Source organism: Stegodyphus dumicola, chromosome 9, assembly GCF_044657685.1.
Source record: "Stegodyphus dumicola isolate Sdum_Otavi_A_Nest chromosome 9, ASM4465768v1".
NCBI lineage: Eukaryota > Metazoa > Arthropoda > Arachnida > Araneae > Eresidae > Stegodyphus > Stegodyphus dumicola.
In genome coordinates this window covers 34,559,294-34,577,421 of record NC_140776.1, presented here as the reverse complement: position 1 = coordinate 34,577,421, position 18,128 = coordinate 34,559,294, and the positions used below count along the sequence as shown (strand labels likewise).

At 32.3% G+C, this 18,128-nt stretch overlaps 1 protein-coding gene across 1 annotated transcript in view; it reads right to left on the bottom strand.

Annotated features, from left to right (window-relative positions):
- The window catches only part of LOC118193455 (cell adhesion molecule Dscam1-like), an 809,657-nt gene that overhangs the window by 508,038 nt on the left and 283,491 nt on the right, over positions 1 to 18,128 (bottom strand). The window contains exon 4 of the mRNA XM_085823336.1: positions 17,879 to 18,031. Within this exon, the coding sequence (XP_085679462.1) occupies positions 17,879 to 18,031 (153 nt within the window). The remainder of the gene's footprint in view (positions 1 to 17,878; positions 18,032 to 18,128) is intronic.

Below are 18,128 nucleotides of genomic sequence, written 5' to 3'. Positions count from 1 at the left end.
TACTTCATTCTACTTTATTGGTTAAAGTGCAGTGTTAACCAGAAATATCATTTACATTTGCATGGACTTCGGCAGGTAATTAAAACTATCAAGTTCTGTATAAGATTTAGGTAGGTGTCAAAAATTTATAATGAAACTTCGTTTACATTTTTTATAAAATATGAAATGGATTTAAATTCAATGATTTATTAATACCCAGCGATTTTTTTAACTCAGTTTCTTTGCATTTAAATAAATAATTCAATTTATTTTATTTTATTTAGTAACAGTAATTTTCAATTTATACATTTAATTTATGCAACTTAACTATCTCAACACATATAAAAATATAAATAAGTTTAACGAGGAATGAAGGAAAAGTTCAGTGCCCGCAGCGGCTTAGCGCTAAAGTCGCTGAACACTGGGTAGTTCGGACCGAGGTTCGCATCCCGCGAACGGTTTGCCTGCATGGGCATTTTCGTGGTTTTTTCCCCACGTATAACGTGTACACCAGTCAGTTTCACTTAGAAAATCCTTTACAAAGGCGCCCTTCTGCTTAGGCAGATAGCCCTTCGAGGCTTTGCCGTAATCACATACACCAAACCAAACCGAAGGAATGGTTCACAGCTGCATTTCCTTTAGTGATTCAAACTCTTGTTTCCCCCAAATTCGAAACTACTGTGGTCTACTAAAATTTAAAGAAGCGATAATAGTATAATTAACAAATTCAACAAAAGCCTTCAAAGTATATAACTTACAGAAGCGATACTAGTATTATCAACAAATTAAAAAAAAAAAAAAAACGTGTACCTTTAATTTAATGCATGAGTTGCTATTTAGAACGACAAGTTTTATTTTATAACATTTATTGCTAACATTTAACAGTTAATAACAACATTATTAACAGTTTGTGTATTCGAACGATTTTTTAAAATTAAAATCGGGCACAAATTCAAATCATATCCTCAGACCGAATTCGAGACGCTTATTGCTATCTCGAAATGCTAACTACTGCACCATGACACGTAAGAAGAATGTTTTTCATTTCTTACATTGTTGCTTAAGAAATGCGGAAAATGTTACATCATGCATTTCCAACCCCCCATATTTTTGATTTACTTCCAGCTTTTTCTCGAATATTCAAATCTAGCAACTAAGTGTGCTTTCTTTTTGACTGCTCATTAAAAAACTATTTCTGAGCTTCGTACTTCGTTCAGTTGATTCATAACCATACTAATCAATGGAGTATCACATGTTGTTCCCCCTACACCTACCTAAAAATACCTTGCTATTTTGAATGATTTTTTGGTTGCCTTCAAAGAAATGATTTTATCTCTTGCTTCTTGTGCCGCAAGAACTTTCCTATCGACTTGCTTAAATTTCGAGTAAAATAAACAGGATCATCATGTCCTGTGTTTTAATACTTATTTGAGCAACTTTGTTTGACTTTTCGTTTTTAAATTTTTTTTTTTTAATTATCGTTTTCCCCATGCAGTGTTTATGTGTTTCATCTAAGATTTTGATCTGCCAGTAATTTTTTTATTATTTATTTTGTTGAAGATATTTCCCTTCACTTTTGAAGGCGTTTCCTTACTTCCTAATACCATTGTTCCTAGATTTGTTCTTTGATGAACAGTATTTAGCACAATATTATGTATGTATAAACATGAATGATTCTATGACATGTAATCACTTTCTCTCTGTCTCTCTCTCTCTATATATATATACATATGTATGAAGTAAGAAATTTAGAAGCAATTTTACACAAAGACCAAAAATTTAAATTCCTAAGTAATATATTTAAAAAAATCCTATAAATATACAAAATAATTTTATAAATATTAAACCTAAAGTACTTCAAGCGAAATTACTTGGCATGATTATATAAGTTTACTTATTTTTTTTTTGTAATAATATGTATATGTAGTATATATATATATAGAGAGAGAGAGAGAGAAAGTGAAATGTATTGTTACAAATTCTGTATATATGTGAGTAATTTTAATGACATTATATGCAAATAGTAGTATCTCTTGTATAATGTATTATATGAAAATGCGAAGCGCTACCCGAAGAATAAGATTACAGGGCCAGGTCGCTTAACATTGAAGTAAATGGATATCTTACCAAATTGGCGAGATAGGCCCAGCCTGGGTCTGTTTAGCCAAATACTTTGGTCACCGAATGTGGCCAAATTGGCAATTGTTGGCGACATTTTGGTCCCTTCTCTTTAAAACTGTAATTTGTATTGTAATTGATCCATCTATGTAACTGAAACTTTATCAGGCCCTAATATGTAACTGTAACTTTATATGAATTGATAGACGTAAAAAGGAGCTGTGTGCCAAAAGTAAAATCTACCCCATTCCTCAAAAGAATGTCAGGAATTTATAACAAAAATATGAGATTGTTATAACTAGAATGCATGTAATTCAATGGTTTTTAAACGATATAGTTTTTCTTATGCTCCTCAATAAAATTTCACAACTTTTACACATATCCTCTGTTTACAACCTGCTACATTTTTCTTCCCAGATTGGGTCGAAAACAGAAAACAAAACCCTCTTTGTTATGAAAACGTTATTGCTGTTTATGAAAAAAAAAATGTTACGGTAAGATAATAGAGCTTTAAGGAAAACATTGTTAAGGAAATCAGGGACTATCTGTCTATTGTAAAAATATAATAATAAAAAAGTAACAGAATTGAAAACAAAATTTTATTTTGCTATATAAGCAATTCTGAAAGTATTGAAAAGCTTTTAAAAATATAATAATAAACAATAACAAAAAATCCCAATAATAATAAAACTTTAATATTCTTCGTTGTCATTCTCCTCCTTGCTTTCAATTCCGTTCACGATTACCGCTTGATGTGGTTATACAATTCTTTGTGTACTGAATGCACTTTTGGACCTCAGCCACCTTCGTTTCGTTAATCGATTTTTTTCTTGACTAAATGCTGATTGTTCGGGAAGTGTCATGAAATTTCTGCAAGTTTCCCTTGGGATAAATGTATATTGTCACCAACCGTGTGTGAAAGGAGCCAGATACCTTGGCTTTACATGAGTTACAGATATTGGAATTAGGTATTAACGGTATTCTAAGTATTAAGTTACGTTCTTTTCTGATATGCGCCCCGTAGCATTCATCTGATACAGATGACGTTTCATAGAAAATAGTCCAAGCTTCATTGAAAATCCTTGATTTCATCGGTGCCTATTCGTATTGCATTTAATCATGCTTTTTTTGCTTGACCTTCCTCACCAGTTCTTCATATTCTTCTGTGTTGTTCTTCATACTCTTCTGGCTCCGTTCTCCTGATGATGCGCTTCACTATTCTGGAATTTCGGTTGAATGGCAGAAACAAGTGACCCCTGACAGAAAACAAATTCCAGCTTTTGCCAACATTTGTATTTCGACCAGTACCATGAAGAGAGTGTGGCTCCTGTTTTGGCATGCACAGTGCTCAGCCATTGGAAGGAATGAGCAATACAGTTAGTACTTCAAAACATCGTTGCGAAATTCCTTTCTAAAACTTAATTACAATTACTTTTGTAAACATTAGACGTTTTCTCAATACAAACCATGGAAGTTATGGTTATTCTACGGAAGCTCATCTCCCCAACGAATTGCATATAATTAATTGAAATAAATTCAAATCACCTTATTTGGTCCTTTCTGCAAAGAAAGTTTTTCGTGTTACATTTTTAAGCCCTCCATAAACGAGAAAATAAATCAATATAGAAACTGGTTAAATATGCCATACAAACATTTGAGAGGGCATGGGAGTTTTAGGGTTATGGAGAGGATACCTGAGGTAGGATTTTGCACTTATAAATATTTAGATTATGCAAAAAAATATTTTATAATAGAAATAACTACGTTAAAAGAATTACAACAAAACCCACATTTATATTTCCCCCACCATATTCATCGATTTTTGGAAATTGCTTTCATTTACTGTTGCAACAATACCAAAAGTCTACAGAAAATAGGACTTATCCGTGTATTCTTCTCCTATGCTGAATGTATGGAAAAACACACAATAGAAAACAGTCCTTTAATAATCCTCATTCTGTATGAATAAATCAGTGTTTCTTTCCAAAAGACTAAAAATACATCCATCATAAATGGCCTAATTTGAAATTTGAATTCCACGAAATAAATTCTGTTCTTTGTAGATGTATGTGAATTATCTTCGAAGCGATTTTATATAAAGTTTTGTGTAAGTTTGGTATAAAATCTGCAATGATGAAACGCTCTTGCTTTTATCAAATGAGATATATTTCACAAGAGAAGAAGAGAAAGGATGACCTTGCTTGTTTACATTAGCTATATACGTGAAGTCTGAGATCATGTTCAGGAGCCAAGGACCAAGGAAGAGTTTATTTACGAGGCACTTGGGCTTGGAGCCTTTATACCCACATCATCAAAGATTAGTATTATCATCAAAAAGAGGTTTCCGCAGAGAGGTAAAGATTTGGTGTCTAAATGTTAAAAAAGGAAAAATTGGTAAACTTCCTTCCACGCTGAAAAAGATAAAAAAACACTGAGAGACTTGATTTAGTAAATTTTGAGATCGAAAAAGCGCAAGAATCAATTTTTAAGGGCTTACATCATGAATTTTGGAAAACTTTGAAATTCCTTTGATCAATGGTCTTGTGGTGTTAACAACACGAGAGTGGAAACACTCGCGAAACAGCTTTCACGTAACAGGTGCTTCGGGTCTGGGAGAGGGGGAGGAAAGCGAGAACTCGTTAGGCGAGTTAGATTTAAAGAGACATGGCCAGAACTGCCTCTGAGGAGAAACTTCAGAATAAATAAATAAATAGCTTTAAGTGTTTTGACAAAGAAAAACAAACAGCTAAAATTCTCTTAAAGAGATTAAGTTTAATTAAAATAGATCATATTCACTGCTTTTATACATTAGCTATATATATATATATATGATCTATCTATCTATATCTATATCTATATATATAAGTCACATGATCTCTGAAGTTACAACGTGTTTCTCCCGCCTTCTTACACATGCCTTCGTGGTGTAGCAGTCCGGTCAGCACAATCGGCGCGTATTCGAGAAGTCTGCGGTTTCAGACTCCTCGAAGGCATTGCACATTTGTCTCTTCTTCTGCTTCAAAAATTAATAATGCCTCTACAATGGCTCCCAAACTAAAAACGTTGGTTTTGATGATTCTCCACCAGGATTTGACAACTGGAACTCCTAATCATCAGTCACCCTTTAAAACGGGGAGTATATAAGGTATTTCTCCCGCCTTTATAGCATGCTTTTGTGGTGTCAGCATGCTCGGCGGGTATTCGAGAGTACCGAGGTTTTTCTATGTCTCCTGCTTCGAAATAACCTAATGTCTCTACAAAGTTCACAGAATATATCTCACTTAATATGTTACACAGACACGTCTGTTTTCCATGTATAATATTCATAACTGTAAATGAATTAATATACACGGTCACATCAGGATTCCTTTTTTACGACTAGATTATTAACTTAGCTGTGGGATGTTACTTTTTTTTTTTTTTTTTTTTTTTTTTTTTGTATTTTTCATTGAAAGAAAAGTAACTTCCAAAATTAAGAGGATAAAATACACGAATATTAAAAAAATTACATGCTAGCGCTATAAAAACTAAAGGGAATATTGTATACATTGTTTTCCATATTACTCTTATTTTTAATACATATTCCGAAACTGAAGTCACAAAGTTTCTATTGTAAATTTAAAATTTTTTCCTCTTGAATAACATAAGAAATATGCATCTTTATTTATAAATCTGTATTCTATATCATTGTATGGTACAATATGCGAATCGCACGAATTGCTGTCAAAATATTTCGACAGCACGCATTATCATCACAAATATGAATTACGTTGATGCTCTCGTTTTGTTCCATTTTTCCTACTACCTTCTTGAATCTTTCTTCTGAATATACTGTTTTCTGGTTCAACTAAAGCCATATTCCAAAAACTCCGAGAATGATGCTGATGCTATAACGTAAAACCTGAACGTATGTGCTGATTTACGACTCTTTAATATTTTAGACCTTGGAGAAGAGGCAGAATGCCATTTTTCGGATTGATGTTTGTTTAGGATAAGAAGGGTGTGTAACAATTCCTCTTTATTTCGTGCCACAAACATCTGTTACGGACACCGCATGATTTCTTTGTACGGAACATTAAATTATAAGCATTTTTGCTGCAATTTATTTAAACTTATTTCCTCGAAATTCATTAGAAATATATTTTTTCATTCAAATAATTCAGTTCTCACTCCACCGCAAGACAAAAGTACATAAAACATCAAAATATCTTCACTAAAATTTGGAAAATATAGAAAAGCATGAAACACCAAATACAGTTAAAACAATTAAAAAACAGATTTTACAATCAAAATTGAAGTTTCTACGCCAAAGCAAGCAATGCGGCCAACAGGGAAGAAGGCAGATTTTTCGGAGCACACAATTGAACGTTTACTTTTGGTCCAACTCGGCAAAAAGACACTAAAGTTGCAGAAACAGACTTAATTCCCTATTATGCTAAGTTTTAAATGTAAACAAATATGACTGCTATGGTAAAAAACATTAGTCTTAGCCGCACTTAAATGACGTTTAAATTGTTGATAATTCTATAAATATTGCATGTAGATTAACTAAACGCATAAAAATCTTGACCGGGAGATAAGTACAACATAATTCAAGCATTTTTAAAGCAAACAATGCACAATTTACCACAAAAATAAAAGAAATGACCCCATGGATCCGAGTATCAGAGTAAGTATATATATATATATATATATATATATATATATTATATGCCAGTATGGATGCACACTTTTAAAATAATTCTACGTTAATTAAACTTAGGAGATAATATAATCAATTAATCAATACTGTTTAGGAAATAAATTATTATATATATATATATATATCATTTATTTACTAAAGAAATATTGATTATATTATCTCCTAATATAAATTTAGTAGAATGTATCTAAATCAAGTTAACTCAGATGCATGAAAATTTCTCCGGAAAATATTTTTAAAGGAACTAAAATTTAAATCATGAAAAGAGAAATTCAAAATTCAATATGAAAATTAATAAATGAAGTAATTATCATCATCGGAAACTGGTTGAGATTTCAAGGGAAGCAAACCAACTCTCTTCACTTAACAATAATTAATTAATGTGGAAGTTGATTCATCTTTTACTCAAGTACATATATTCTTTTTTTGAGTTATGTGAGATTCATGCATACCTATGCACGTACGTCTCTCCGTACAGACGTCACAAAAAATCTCTTCTGAATCCACTTTAAATCAATTTTACAGTTCGTTAGTGAAAAAAAGAATAATTTATCCTGTCCTTACGTAGAGATGCCAAACAAAAACATCGTTAAATTTCATTCGATAGCTGCCAAAATAGATATTTTCGTTGAAATGTGATACATGGAATTTTTCGCGATTACAACATTTCCTTTACTTCGTACAAGGAAATAAAGAAATATTTTTACAGGCTTTAAAATCTTCAAATGGGTTCATAGCAAATGAATATCTCTTTTTTCATATAAATTATCATTATTCCATGTACTTACTTTCCACACAAATTTCAATAACCACTATATTTTGTATTGCATTATAACAAAAGCCCATTTTCAGTAGAAAGTTTACGAAATGTCCGCCTTAATCATTTCTGTCATGCTTTGAAGATTAATGTGCCTGGTTGTAATTGATGGGTCATACATTGTGTTTTTCTCCCGTGCTAGTTTCCTCTCCTTTAAACTTTTTCATTCATTTTTTAAACACATGAGAAAAACTCTTCATCTTCAGTAAAGTATTCCACGAAATTTACAGAAATAAGTAAATAACGCTATAATACAATCACGCGTAATATCTAGACCTAGGAAGAATAAGGAATATAAAATTCTTTACATGTTTTATATAAAGATGATTAATTAAATCTACAAAGATGGTAATGTACATGGTTAATTTCATTACTGAATTTTGTATACACGCATGAAGGACAGTACCAGTTTTTGAAAGTGCCGATTGGACTCTGTATCTCACCAGCTGTATTCCAGAGATTCATAAATACCATTTTCAAACCCTTAGTTAACGAAGGCATCGTTTTGCCGTACATGGACGATATCATCATTTTGTTCGCCTCATAAGAAAAGGGAATCGTGAGGCTGAGACAAGTTTTAAATCTAGCAAGTGAATACGGGTTGGAAATAAATTTAAAAAAATCCCAGTTCTTAAAGAAACGAATTGACTTTTTTAGGTCATGTCATTGAAGAGGGTAAAATTTTCCCATCCACCTTGAAGACGCAAGCTTCAAGGTTCATCTAATTTAAAACAGATTCAAAGTTTTCTTGGGTTGACCAGGTATTTCAGAAAATTTATTCCTAAATACTCTATAATTGCCAAGCCACTTAACGACCCGCTAAAAAAGGGTAATAAGTTCGAATTCGGTGAAGAACAAGAGATCGCATTCAATCGTTTGAAATCAGCGCTAGCTGAGAAGCCAGTACTTGCAATTTATAACCCTCAATATGAAACCGAACTACACACAGACGCCAGTATAGAAGGATATGGGGCGATTCTAATGCAGAAACCCCCAGGTGATAGCAGTTTTCACCCCGCTTATTTTATGAATAGGAAAACCTCTGATGCTGAGAAAATGTATTCAAGTTACGAATTGGAGTTTCTCGCGATCGTAGAAGCACTGAAAAAGTTCCGTGTTTACCTTTTGAGAATTTCATTTAAGATAGTGACGGACTGTTCAGCATTTCAATGGACGATGGAAAAAAGAGATGTAGAGACGCGTGTTGCTCGTTGGGCTCTGTTGTTACAGGAATTCGATTATGTTATAGAGCATCGTAAAGGTGTTAGAATGTCACATGTAGATGCTCTAAGTAGAGCTCCTGTAAATGTGTTACGTATTTCTGTTGGAAATATCTTACCTAAATTAAAACTTGCCCAAGAAAATGGCACTAAAATAAAAACCATTAAGAAATTATTGAAAACTTCAAGTTATGAAAAATATTGTAATAGAAATAGCAAGTTTATTGACTTTAAAGAATTGATAGTAGTACCGGAAAGCGTGCAGACCGAAATCATAAAAGATGCTCACGAGAAAAGGCACACCGGTATCAAACATACAGAGAAACACCTGAATGAATACTATTTCATTCCCAAACTTAGGCAGAAGATAGAAAACGTTATCGCCAATAGCGTTCATAGCATCTTAATAAATCGCAAAGCAAGGAAAAAGGACGGATTTTTACATCCGCGATTCAAGAAAGACATTCCGTTGCATACCCATCGTATAGATCACTTGGGTCCTCTGGAAAGTACCCATAAAAAAACACTACAAGCACATATTAGTAGTGGTCTTCGCCTTTACTAAATTTATTTTTATTTTTTCAACAAAATCTACGACCTCAGCCGAGGTGATAGCGAAGTTAGACAATCAGAAAACCATTTTTGGAAGCCCTTGTCAGATCATTTTTGATAGAGGAACGGCTTTCACATCCAGTGAGTTTACTGACTACTGTGCTAAAGAAGATATTAAACATCATCTAATCACCACAGGCCTGCCGAGAGCAAATGGACAAGTCGAACGAATCAATTAAGTTATTATATCAGTCATAGCGAAATTTTCCTTAGAAAACCAAACGAATGGTATAAACATACACACGAAGTTCAGAGGACGCTTAACATATCAAAGGAGCATTAACACCACTCCGTTGGAAATACTCTTCGGTACTAAAATGAACAGTAATGGCACCAATCAGCTAAAAGAACTGATAGAGAGTGAGTTTCAATCTCAATTCCAGTTCCAAAGAGAAGAATCACGAAAGCAAGCCAAGAGGTAAATTTTCTAAGTTCAACAGGAAAATAAAAAGACGTATAATGCCAAAAGAAGACAAGCACAGCCGTACAAAGTTGGTGACTTAGTGGCAATCAAAAGGACTCAATTCGGACCACACTTAAAATTAAGTATTTCGGACCTTATAAGATCACGAAAGTTAAGGATGTCAACGCTTATGACGTACTAAAGGAAGGGTGCCATGAGGGGCCCATATGCACCAACACATGTGTCGAATTCCTCAAGAAATGGACGGCGCTTTAAAATATTTTACGAACACTTATTTCTGTTATTGTATATCCTTGCTTGTTGCTTTGTTTTTTGTTTTGTTTTGTTTTGTATTTTGCAGTGTCCTGGAGTGCCAGTCAACCCTCGGATGGCGGAAAATGTAGTGCCGATCACTTGGAGCTGTGATGAAATCCAGATGCCGTGACGTCATTTTCTCTACTACTACGAGCTCCGAAGGCGCCAAGCAAAATGTGGGGAATTACCGTTTTGAGATGATAGACGACTGACGTGGGAGCAGAGACGCTGCTTCTGTTTAAAACGAGCTTTTACGAATCATTATTTTTTTAATTCTCGTAAATGTTAAATTTATGAAATAATCGTTTGTCTGATTCAGAAGTCAAACAACAAAAATCAGCGTTAATTCACAAAATTTTCACAGGACTAGTTTCGATGGTTTTACCGAACCAACATCTTCAGCTGCAAAACCGCAAATGAACAAGATAGAAAATAATGTTTAGATAAGATAAGAAAGCCTGGACAAGAATAAGCAAGTGGCGCCATCTGTTGGCGAAACCAGAACTAAAACATAATTTCTCTAAAAGCCGAAGGCAAATTTGGATTGGAATTAGGATCGTTAACTAGAACAGAAAGATTTTTATGAATGTGAAATGCCTCTAGAAAATCCAGTTCTCCAATGGAAGATGTTTTTTGAATAATTTCGGCAGCAGAAAATTGAAAGTGTAATTTTCGGACCAACAATGTTGAGCAACAGAAGACTTCTGTGTTTCCTTTTTTCTAACATATGCCTCATGTTCTTTGACGCGAAATTTTAAGGCTCTCTTAGTTTGGCCAATGTAAGTTAAACCGCACTGGCAAGGAATCCTATAAATACCCCAGGAATTCATATCCGGAATGGGGTCCTTGAGTATAGAAGTTGGAATTTTATTGATGGGACAGTAAACAACCCGAAAGTTAAATTTCTGCAAAATATGTGCAACTTTATAGCTAATTGATGGAAAGAAGGGAATGACAACAGAATTTTTATAATCTCCTAAAATAAGAGTGTGGCTTTTAGTGTGTTGAGATGAGAATTTTTTAACTGCTTGATTAATAATGTTGGGTGAAAAGCCCCTGTCAATAGCTATTGCTTTTAAATAATTTAGTTCTTCATCAAGGGCTAGTTTGGAGGAGCAAACTTGAAGAGCACGGAAAACATAGGAATAAAATGAAGCTAACTTTTGTTTAGTCGGATGACATGATTTAAAGTGTGGTGGAAGGCAAACCGATGAAGGTTTACGGTAAACTGTAGTACTGAAGTTGGATGTGTTACGTGTGACCAGAATGTCGAGAAACGGAAGAGAATTGCAAGTCTCAAGTTCAAAAGTGAACTGAATAGCAGGATCAATAGAATTCATTGTTGAAAGAACTTTATTTAAATCATCTTTATTACCTTCAAACAGGGTAAAAGTATCGTCTACGTAGCGGAACCATGCCGGGAAGTTTAAAGTTTCAATTAATTTTGATTCATAATAATGCATGTAGATATCAGCTAGGATGGGACTGAGGGGGCTTCCCATGGTTAATCCCTCAGTTTGCTTGTAATATTTATTTTGGAAAACAAAATGTGTTTGTTTCAACCAGAGTTGAGTGAGAGAAATTAGCTCATCAATTTCGTTGCAAGAGAAATGAAATTCGCGAAGTCTGGTTTCTAGACATCTTAATGCACCCTCCACTGGGACATTGGTGAATAATGGTTTTACATCAAAAGAAACCATGAGTAAATTACGAGGAGAAATGTTTTTAACCTTTTTTACAAACTCTATTGAATTTTTTATGGTGTAAATGTTATTGTCTAATAGAGTGGAAAATCTAGAAACTAAATATTTAGCTAATGGATACGAGGCAGTACCTAAATTTGATACAATAGGGCGGAAAGGAATACCACTTTTATGAATTTTGGGAAGAGCATATAATCTGGCACAATTCGCAACAGATGGGATAAGCGAATGTTTTAGGTTGCTTGAAATGATTTGCGAAGATTTGATCGCAGTTTTTATTTTGGATAAGTCCGAAGGTGAAGGATCTTTAGGGATCGGATTATATGGTCCTTCGTTTAAGAGTTTAGTGACACCATCGATGTAAGTGTTCTTATCCATGACGACTATTCTGTTGTCATTCCCTTCTTTCCATCAATTAACTATAAAGTTGCACATATTTTGCAGAAATTTAAATTTCGGGTTGTTTACTCTCCCATCAATAAAATTCCAACTTCTATACTCAAGGACCCCATTCCGGATATGAATTCCTGGGGAATTTATAGGATTCCTTGCCAGTGCGGTTTAATTTACATTGGCCAAACTAAGAGAGCCTTAAAATTTCGCGTCAAAGAACATGAGGCATATGTTAGAAATAAGGAAACACAGAAGTCTTCTGTTGCTCAACATTGTTGGTCCGAAAATCACACTTTCAATTTTTCTGCTGCCAAAATTATTCAAAAAACATCTTCTATTGGAGAACTGGATTTTCTAGAGGCATTTCACATTCATAAAAATCTTTCTGTTCTAGTTAACGATCCTAATTCCAATCCAAATTTGCCTTCGGCTTTTAGAGAAATTATGTTTTAGTTCTGGTTTCGCCAACAGATGGCGCCACTTGCTTATTCTTGTCCAGGCTTTCTTATCTTATCTAAGCATTATTTCCTATCTTGTTCATTTGCGGTTTTGCAGCTGAAGATGATGGTTCGGTAGAACCATCGAAACTAGTCCTGTGAAAATTTTGTGAATTAACGCTGATTTTTGTTGTTTGACTTCTGAATCAGTATTTATTCGGCGTGTTATTGTGTCTTAATCGTTTGTCTAATTAAAACGTATTTCGTTAATTAATTTGTTAATCGTTTAAAATCCCCATATATATATGCAATAAATATTCCTGCATCGTTATATCTAATTTATATCATTACATTAAGTCGACAGGATTTTTCACCTCGCTCTGTCTCAATGAATATGTATCAAAATGTCTAAAAATGAAATGAAACATGGCTTTATGACAGAAACTCGAAGCTTATTCACTTTAGAGTGGAAAAATGTTTTCGACTTAGACCATGGTCACATTGTGCTCTTTGTTGCCCGAAAAATATATTTGCTTCGTCATTATGTTAAAATCGCATCGATAGAATTTCAAGAATGGAATTTGTACGCTGAACCCTTTATACTTTCCCTCTAAATAAGTGCTGAAATTTAATAGACAAAGAAAGTCCGAAAAGCGCAGTTGTTGCTGTTGTTGACTAAAGCTCACTTGTCTGACGTATAGTTAGCCCGAGCACACGAAATTCCTCGTAACAAGGAGCGCAAGATTACGCCTGCCTTAGGCAACAGTCTTAAGCACCATACATGCTATAGTGTGGATTAGCTCAGTTTCGTGCTCAATTTTGAAGGAGTTGAAGAACGTATTAATTCAATATTTGTTTTAAATAATTTTTAAGTTTCAAAAATAATTTTCATGTTATTTCATACGTTAATATTAATGCTTAAATTAAGAAATGTATTGATTCTTTAACAATATTATAAATTTATCCAAAACCAAAAGCTTTAATAATGTCAGAAGAAAAATTTGATTTTTTCCCCGTAGATAAGAATATATTTACCTGTCCTGCATTTGATCCAACAAAAGATAGTTCTTCAAACAAATGTTTTATGTTTTTTTTTTTAAACGATGTAATACAGATGGTATTTCTGACAAGATAAATTAACTATGTTTCCATACTTTTGAGAAGCAGAAGCCTTGTCATTTGACATCCGCGAATGTGCTGAAATTAAGGATTGGATTGTATTAAACGGAGATTTTATAATTTACTTTTATAATTCAGAAAATATTGCATTTCATAATTTTGTTATGTTTAAAGATTATTTAGCTTTAGGACCAATATAAACAAATTATTATTTTGTTGCATTATTTTCTTGAAAAGGAAATGTATTCTGTGTTTACCAAAAAAAAAAAAAAAAAAAAAATTACAACTTACGTTTCTAGTTCAGAAGTTGTTGTATTTTATTAAATTGTTGTGGTTAAATACTATTTAGCTTTAGATCCAACATAAATAACTGTATGGTTTATTGCATTATTTTGCTTGAAAAAAGTGTACTGTGTGTTTACATAAATAAAATTTTATAACTTACGTTTCTACTTTAGAAAATGTTGCATTACATAATTTTGTTGTTAAACATTATTTAGCTTTGATCCAACAAATTTACTGTTCCAACAAAGGATATTCTTGCAGACAAATATTTTATGATTTTTTTAATAACGTTGTAGTAAATGTATCATCCCATTACTCATAAAAATAACGTCTTGTTTTGTTGCATTATTTTGCTTAAAATAGAAATATACTGTATCTTCACATTATATTCACATTATATTTCTTAAAATTTCATTAAATTTATTAATTATTTCATTAAAATGAATTGCATTTTTCAATATTGTCGAAATACATATTTTTTGTGTTTTATATAAAAGAAGTAAAACTATTTTATATCTTTTAACTACTTAATCTGTAAAATAAAACACTTTCACTTTTAATACTGTAATAATCAATAGTTCTGGAGAGAAAGCTTTAATCTCTTATCTGCATGGGTTGTGTTCTTTATGTCTTTGATAAAAGTGTAACTGTAAACTAAAACATTTTTGTTTGTCCACATTTAATCTGCGAAAACAAACAATAACTGATAAAATCGCATTTTACCGTTACGACTGCAGCTTTCAATAAATGTATTTTGATGTCATGAACGCGTCATAAACCCTTATATTTCTCTGCAGTTCTTTATTCCAGAAAGGGTTTAAGTCATTTATATTATATTGCTCTAGGTACTAAATAACTATTTGCCATAGTCCTCAGTAAGTCTTTTCTCGTACACTAAAGTTAATTCGGAAGTCGCCGTGGGAGTTAACATCTCATCCGAAAAGCAATTGGTTATTTTATCCCTTATCTTTTAGATGATTAGAAGATGGATACTTATAAGGAATACTTTGCAACTTTTCTATTTAAGCTAGCTTTTATCATAAGAACTTAGGTTACAAAATTGCGTAGTACGGATGCAGAAAGACTAATTTTCTTAGGATTGCTAAGAAATGTGGATGTTTTAAATATTCTAATTAGGCTTTCGAATAGCATTTGAGATTTTGTATTCTAAATATTTTTCTTTCTTTTGCTTTAAATGTCTTGAGCTATTCCATGCATTAATATAACTTGAAAATGAAACTTTTTTGTGATCACATCACAAAATAGTTTATCTATTCCTCAGATGCATATTTTATGAAGTAAAATATTCTTTCTTATTCTGCCATTTAAATTGATGTAACACTACAGAGGAAATATATTGCATAAACACAATTTACTAACTGCTTATCATCTTTGTTAACTTTTCGAAGTTATATGTATCAGTCTCATTATTAATAATTTAAGCCGCCCGACTAGATTTAGCAGTTTTAAAGGAAACATTTTAAGTATAATTACAAGCAAATTTTTGCATATGTTTACATACATATACATACACATACATACACAGATATATATATTTATATTATATTAACATTTCTCGAGCTACTTAGTTAACAATGTTCTTTTTTACTTGGCTTTATTCAAGCTGTCACTAATTTATCTGCTCTGCTTGCAAATTTACACAATTTTTCAAAACATTAAGTTGAACTACAGGAATTTGTAGCATTTTCATTACAAATGTGGCTTTGTTGCCTATACTGATAAAATAAAGTTTAAGTATTTCTTTTTATTTATTTTCAAAGAATCATGGGCATGTAATTTGCAGACTATGCAAATTCAGAAAAGAGATTTCTCTATATTTTTTTCTATTCAGCTGTTTATAAGCAATGTATTTATAGATATTACAGACGTTCTGTTGCCTAAGCAATTAAAAATAAAGCAAATTTCTTTAAGTACAGACAACACTGCATTTTAATGTTTAAGACATTATCTTATTGGCCTTATTCGTAAGGAGGATGCAATTAGCATAAACGAGTAGAGGATATAAAAGAAAATTATCTCCATTTGTGGAAAGAAAATTATCTTCTCAATTATTATTTGGATTGCTTCTGATTACATGTTTGTTTTTGCACTTGATCCTCTTTAAGCGAAAATAAATTTTACTATATTTAAGTCTTTTTACTTATTTATGATTTTGATGCCATAATTTTCAAAAAAAAAAAAAAAAAAAACTTTTCTCTACTGTGCATGATCTACAAATGTATTAATTAATTTGTTTTTTCACATTTGTGTTTTTTACACGGTCTGCTCTAAATAAAACATTTTAAAGATATTTTTAAGCTTATTTATGATTTTGATGCTAAAATTTTATAATTCTAAGCGCTGCTTACGACGGCCTGTAGCGTTCAAGTTAAAGAGACACACTACTTTTATTTATTTTCTAATTTTAATTTTTAGAAATTTATAAATTTTTAAATTTTTTTTTTCTTATTTTTGACTTTGGCATATTTTGCCCCTATCATGCAGTTTACACAGTGCTTCTGATTTTTTTAATAAGTTTTGTGCCTAATTGAAATGGGATGGATGTTAAACATATTTATTTTAATTTATTTTACGTAATATATATATATATATATATATATATATATATATATATATATAATCGGAATGAGTTCTTTGGTTCTCTGCATTGGTTCTTAATCCCTTCTATTCACGGAAATGTTTGGGCCTAGCTTGAATTGCCGGTTTGGCATCGCCTTATTGCTCGAGTAAAGGACGAAACACCTTCGTATTTATTTCTTAATTATTGTTCATTGAACGGGAGTTGGTTTGTTCCCCTTGAAAAGTCAACTTATTTCCGATCAATGACAATGATTACATTTTATTTAATTACTTGCTATTAATTTATTTCTTTTTACAATTGAAATTTTGTTATTTATGATTTAATTGAAGTCCCCGTTAAACATTTTTAACATTTTTCGAAATTGAACTTATTAAGTATGAAATCACTCTTTTAAGATAATTCTACTAAAATTAATCTTGGGAGACAATATAATCAATATTCTTTAGTAAATAAATTATTATTAACTTACTTTGCAGCAATTGCGTAAGTAGTAGAATCACTCGACTTCGCACTAAGTGAATTTAAGATCATACAACGTTATATATATATATATATATATATATATATTATTCATATATTGCAATTAATAGGAATGTAAATCGAAATCCAATCTTGCAACAAAACTATAAATTCGAAATAAGTAGCATTGGATTATTCATTTACTGAACTTGATAATTTATTGCATTTTTTATTACGGTAACGATTTCAAAAACGTTTATGGTTAGCGACAAAAGTAATTGAATTTCAAAAATTACATTACTTATGTGATGATGCAAATCAAATTTCTAGAATATAATAACAGAATTAGGAGCCCCGTTAACGCAGTGGCTAGGGCGTCGTGCAACAGCACCACAGATCCAGGGCTCGATCTCTAGGCTGGGCAATATTGACTCAGCCTTTCATCCCTTGAGTGTATCGATAAAGTGAGTACCAAGTTCGCTTGGGGACTAAATGCCATAGCTCTTGCGACAAGGTGACCACTTGTCCGCGGCATATGCACGCAGGACGGGACCCTCGGTCTAGAATGAAGATATCAGAGCACTGCCGGCCGTAGCTCTCGAAGGGCTGTTGTGCCGCGGAGTTTAGTTTAGAGTTTAGATTTACTAACAGTGTTATGTCATACAACAATATTATTGTTAAATAAAATTTTACAAAATAAGAAAATATATTTACCTGTTATGATCAACCGTCCACCGGTTGTGCTTTCCTTTGTTTGCCTGGTCAGCGTATTCCGGACTTGGCACTTGTACAAAAAATGACTATCCGTGTATTCCACAACTCTGATGTGGATTTCTCCAGTTAGATAAACAACATAACGATCATTATCTAAAAAAAAAAAAAAAAAAGAAAAGAAAAGAAAAGAATTTGTTTATATAGTTCAACAATCTGAAACATTTTGCCATCCATACTAAAAACGTTGATG